We start from the raw sequence: 5,025 nt of genomic DNA on the forward strand, positions 1-5,025 counted from the left end.
CCCCCCCCCCCCCCCGTGTGTGTGCGCGCATATGCATGTATGTGCATGTGTGTGAGTTGACGGGGGGGGACGCGCAGGGCATGAGCCCCATACAGCTCGGGACCCCTGGACCCCCGGCACACAGCCGAGGGCCTCTGTGCTCTGACCTGTCCTGCTGGGAGGCAAGCGTGCGTTGGGTTGCTGAGGGCAGGACTCTAGTGCTACAGCTGGGTTAATGTGGGACGCCCCCGAGCCCTTCCTCATTCATTGGTTCATTGTGTTTTCCTCTTGACCCAGGGCAACGTGGTGCTGTGGAAGCCCAGCGACACGGCCATGCTGTCCAGTTACGCCGTGTATAAGATTCTGCTGGAGGCTGGCCTCCCGCCCAACGTCATCCAGTTCGTCCCAGCCAATGGGCCTGCGTTTGGAGACATGGTCACGAGCTCCGAGCACTTTGCTGGGCTCAACTTCACGGGCAGCGTGCCGTAAGTGCAAGGGGCTAGGGCCGGCCTTTGCGAGAGGTGGGGCACGGCTGTATCTTCTGCTGAGAGGCCATGCAGCAACGTTTCACAGGCCCTGATGGTTCATTGGGGACCGGGAGCAGGGCACTCCTGGCTGAAAGCAGACATGGAGCAGGCCTTGCTTCTGCACCACCCTGTTTGCTTCACTGCTAAGACAAAGGGGTCTTCCAGCACCATGCTGATACCGTCACCTGGGAGAAGTGGAAGGGTGCTGCTTTCCAGGGGGCGGTGACCCAGGAGGAGACCTTCCCCCAGCTACGGGGTCTTTGTACCCCTAAGACGAGCCCGGCAAACCCCTTGTTGTAGGAGCCTCCAGCACAGTTGCTCATAGAGACACCTAGACTCGCGTTGATGCTGCGGTCAACTGCTGGGCCCCCACTAGATCAAGCCCGACCTAGGTGTCGGGACAGGCTTAAATTCCCAGTGGTCTTTGGCTGCAGGGAGCACGTCTGGCAGGGGGAGGAAAGAGCTGGGCCCTTGGGGGCCTGGATCCTGTCCTCGTTCGTGGTGTGACACTGAGGCATAGCCAGAGGTTAAAGCTTCCCTGTAAGACAAGGGCAAGCCTGCTTCTCCCCCGCAGACTCAGAGGCTTTCGCTAACTAGTTGCAAAGCTCTTTAAGAGCCGCTCGGGCGAGCTGCGCGTTATTTATTCCACATTTCCCCTGCCGATGGGCATTAAGGGGACGGGAATTAGCCGCGTGAAGGAATCCACATCCCACTAAAAGGCATTGCAAGCAGGTGCCCCTTTCCCCAGGTAGATTTGCCAACACGTGCTCTCGCCGGCGCTTCAGGGTGAGTTATTTCCTTGAAGGGTTCTGCTAGCCCTGCCCGGAGCTCCGCTCCCAAAGACGCCAGATGATTAAAATCCAGGGGCCCTGCTAAACTGCCAGATGACATGGTCTGATGAGCATTGTGCTTTAAAGGTGGGAAGCTCATAAATTAGTATTAGCGGCTGTAGCTCCTGGTGGGAGTTTATTAGCATTTTTATTGTTTTGTAGAGCAGGGGTTTGTCACAGTCAGAACCAAAAAAAGAAAGGGGGAAAGAGAAGAATGGGAAGCTCCTGTCGGACGCTGTTCTTCCCTGCGCTGCTTCTCTTCGCCAGGTTTTGCCGTCTCTTTTGGCTCGTCCTGTTGTGCGCGTTGCTGCAGGTTGAGGCAGCCGTGCTTGGCCCGAGTGTGCCCTCCAGGCCACCCCCCCATCCTTGGGTGTATCCTGTCTCCCTTGTTTCTCAGGACCTGAATCAGGGACCAAAGGGTTTGGATCAAATCCTCTGGTGTGACCGGAGAGTGGGAAGCAGGAGGGGATGGTTTTCAGAGATGATGGATCGGTGGCTTCGGGGCTGGACTCTTTTCCCCCAGCCTGTTTGTGGGTCAGATCTGAGCTGCCCAGCAGCGCTGGTAGCTGGCGGTGTGTGTTGCTGGTGTCTCACTCTCCTCCTTTCCCTTTCAGGACCTTCAAGCGTCTTTGGAAGCAGGTGTCCGAGAACCTGGACCGGTACCGCACCTTCCCACGCCTGGCTGGAGGTACCTGTCCTGACTTGGCCACCAGGGGCCTTCCAGCTGAGTGCTCTCCTGGGTGGGATATGAGCAGTAAAGAGTCTGGCTGTAGCGACCCCTCGGCTCCTAACTGGTTTACAGAGGGGCTCTTCTTACTAGACGTGCGCAGAGGAACATGGTGGGCACAGTACAAGTTGCAGTGAGGGTTTGGCAGTCAGGATTCCTGGGTCCTTATCCTCGACCTTGGAGGACACATGGTCTCATGTTCAGAGCAGAGGCAGGAAGTCAGGGACTCCTGGGCTCTGTCCTCTATACGGCTAATGCCTCGCAGGTGGGGACAATACTCCTCAATGCAGAAGCTGGAGAGGTGGGATGTCTCGCTGGGATGATAAGTGGATGTCCCCTTAGACCTGCCCACTGTTTCCAAGCCCGGCAGAACAGCGTCGGTGCTCGCTGTGTGACCTGCTCCAGAGGGGGCTTTTGGGCTGTAGCTGTTGGTCTTCTGCAGCCTGATCACATAATGCTCTTTATGGGACCCGGGCACCTGACCCCAGTTGTCTTTTGCTGCCCAGTGCAGGGGGACTGGACCCGATGATCTACAAGGTCCCTTCCAGCCCCTAACTATCTATGGATCTATTAACCTTCCCTCCCCCGTGTACAGATTGGTGGCTGCCCAGCATGACTCAGTGAGACGACAGGCCCTGTTTCAGCTTCCCTCGTCCTGCTCTCGGGAGGGGGAAAAAATAAGAGAGGGGGTGACCTGCGGGGAGTTCAAGGCAGCAGAGACGATTAGGGCTGAGGGAACAGTGCCTCTTGCTCCACTTCAGAGTTGGGATGCAAGATTTGAGGGTGATCTTTGCCTCTAATGTACTGGGTTATCCTGAGGTGAGTCTGGTTTCTGTACCTGTGCAGAGGTACGGAGAACCTTGTCCTTTCTCCCAGGGTTGCTGGAGATGCTTGGTGCTGCTTGTCAGGCCGTTGATTAGAGCCAGCCCTGCCTCTTGAGGAGATTTTTGGGGGGCGGGTTAGGAGAGCCCTGGGTAGGACCAGGCAGGACTGAAGTGCAGGGAGCTGGGGCCTGGCTGCAGGTCCTTGCAGGGTGATGAAGCAGGGCCCGCTCCTCTCACGGCCCACCCGGGGGTTTGTCTCCCTCTTCCTGAGCCCAGAGTGCGGCGGGAAGAACTTCCACCTGGTGCACAGCTCGGCCGACGTGCCCACCGTGGTGAACGGGACCCTGCGCTCGGCCTTCGAGTATGGTGGCCAGAAGTGCTCGGCCTGCTCCCGCCTCTACGTCCCCGACTTGCTGTGGCCCCAGATCAAAGCGAAGCTGCTGGAGGAGCACGGGAAGATCAAAGTGGGAGACGTGAGTGGAGCTGCGGGGCTGCGGCAGGGCTTTGCGGCTCAGCGGGTGGCTGATGGGATTAGAGACTGCGGTAGCCGGCTGCTAATTCCTATTGAACCGAGCTTTTTATCCACTGGTTCTTCTCCCCCCCACCCAGCCCTCGTCTTTCTAGTGATTAGAAATTAACTTGTAGCCAACGCGGTGCAGGAATGACGGTGCAAGCAGCTCTTCATTGCAGCCTAATTGAAAAGAGCAGCTGGCTCGCATTGCGGGTGCATGGGGTAGTGGGGGGGTGCATAATATTAAACTAGGGCACCCCAGATGTATCTGCCTGTTTTTTCCCACCTCTGGGGTTACCTGGGGAGTGCTTGGAAAGGGGTGATGGGCCAGGGGAGTGGGGTGAAGGAGCTGGATTGCTCTCCCATGATTTCCCCTCCTTCCCTCTGCAGCCAGCCGGGGACTTTGAGACATTCTTCTCTGCGGTGATCGATGACAAGGTAAGATCCATCCCCTTTGCCCCAGGCATCAGCTAACTCTGCTTTCTGAACTGGGCCCCCTCTCTGGACTGGGTCTGTGTGCCCTTGCTCACCACAGCCCCCACTGGCATGTCTCACCCGAGCCTTCTGGCTGGATCCCCCATCCAGTGGTCTCCTCCTGTTTCCCCAGCAGTTTCTAGGTCTGCCCATTTCCAGTAAATCAGTCCATTATCCCTTTCCCTGCCCCACACATGGGCTCTCTTTCCTACAGAGGCCCCTGCTGTGCTTCTCTGAGCTGACAGGCACTGGCTTAGCTGTGCTTTCTGGTGGTAAGGGGCAAGGGTGCCTCTGGCATGGCCGCGCCCCTCGTTCTGAAGGCTTTGGGAAGTCCCGTGCATGCCTGGCACCCCGCTGGCTAGCCAAACGCTGGCCACTGGGACTGCACTTGATGCTGTTCTTAAATAGAAAAGCACAGCTGGTCACCCTGCATGTTGCAGTACAGGCTGGCCACCTTCCAACTTGCACCCGTCTCATACTTGGGGCTGTGGCTTCTGCTGGCTGGCTTTTGAGGGCAGCTGCAGTATGTAAGATGTAACCTGGGCACCATCACATCTCCCAAGAGGTGTCCTCTTGGGTACAGATTCAGGGACATGGGTCCAACACTGTCCGCATTAGCCTTCCCGTATGAGACGGGTGAAGGTCACAAAGTCATTCACTGGAGCATTCAGGCAGATCCCTTGTTTGTGTTGCCATCGGGCAAGACCTCCCTTCTGACCCCTTTGCTTTGCGGGTTTTAGTCTTTTGCGCGGATTAAGAAGTGGATCCAGCATGCCCAGACGTCGCCCAACCTCACCATCTTGGCAGGCGGGAAGTGTGATGACAAAGTCGGGTATTTCATTGAGCCGTGTATCGTGGAAACCAAAGACCCGAAGGATCCCATCATGAAAGAGGTGAGTGCCTGCGCTGGCTGGTGGTGCCGTCCTCCTCCTAGGTTGGCTTGGCAGTGAGGAGGGCAGGTGGGAGATCACCAGAAACATGGAGCTTGGAGATGGGACTGTCCAGGCAACCTATTAACAGGGGCAGTGGGGACCACTGGTGCAGGATACTCCCCACACCCTTTCCCAAGGCAGCATCTGGCTCACTGATGGAGAGCCTGGACATAGTAGGAAGCACTCCTGGCTACCCAGCTCCGTCTCATTCCAACACTTCA

The 5,025-nt window shown here is 57.4% G+C and overlaps 1 protein-coding gene across 1 annotated transcript in view; it reads left to right on the top strand.

Moving 5' to 3' along the window:
• The window catches only part of ALDH4A1 (aldehyde dehydrogenase 4 family member A1), a 23,771-nt gene that overhangs the window by 7,999 nt on the left and 10,747 nt on the right, over positions 1-5,025 (top strand). Inside the window, exons 8-12 of the mRNA XM_019511922.1 lie at positions 277-464; positions 1,951-2,024; positions 3,164-3,360; positions 3,789-3,836; positions 4,613-4,765. Of these exons, the coding sequence (XP_019367467.1) occupies positions 277-464; positions 1,951-2,024; positions 3,164-3,360; positions 3,789-3,836; positions 4,613-4,765 (660 nt within the window). The remainder of the gene's footprint in view (positions 1-276; positions 465-1,950; positions 2,025-3,163; positions 3,361-3,788; positions 3,837-4,612; positions 4,766-5,025) is intronic.

The sequence above is a fragment of the Gavialis gangeticus genome, unplaced genomic scaffold (assembly GCF_001723915.1).
Source record: "Gavialis gangeticus isolate Ggan-Ray unplaced genomic scaffold, GavGan_comp1, whole genome shotgun sequence".
Classification (NCBI taxonomy): Eukaryota; Metazoa; Chordata; order Crocodylia; family Gavialidae; genus Gavialis; species Gavialis gangeticus.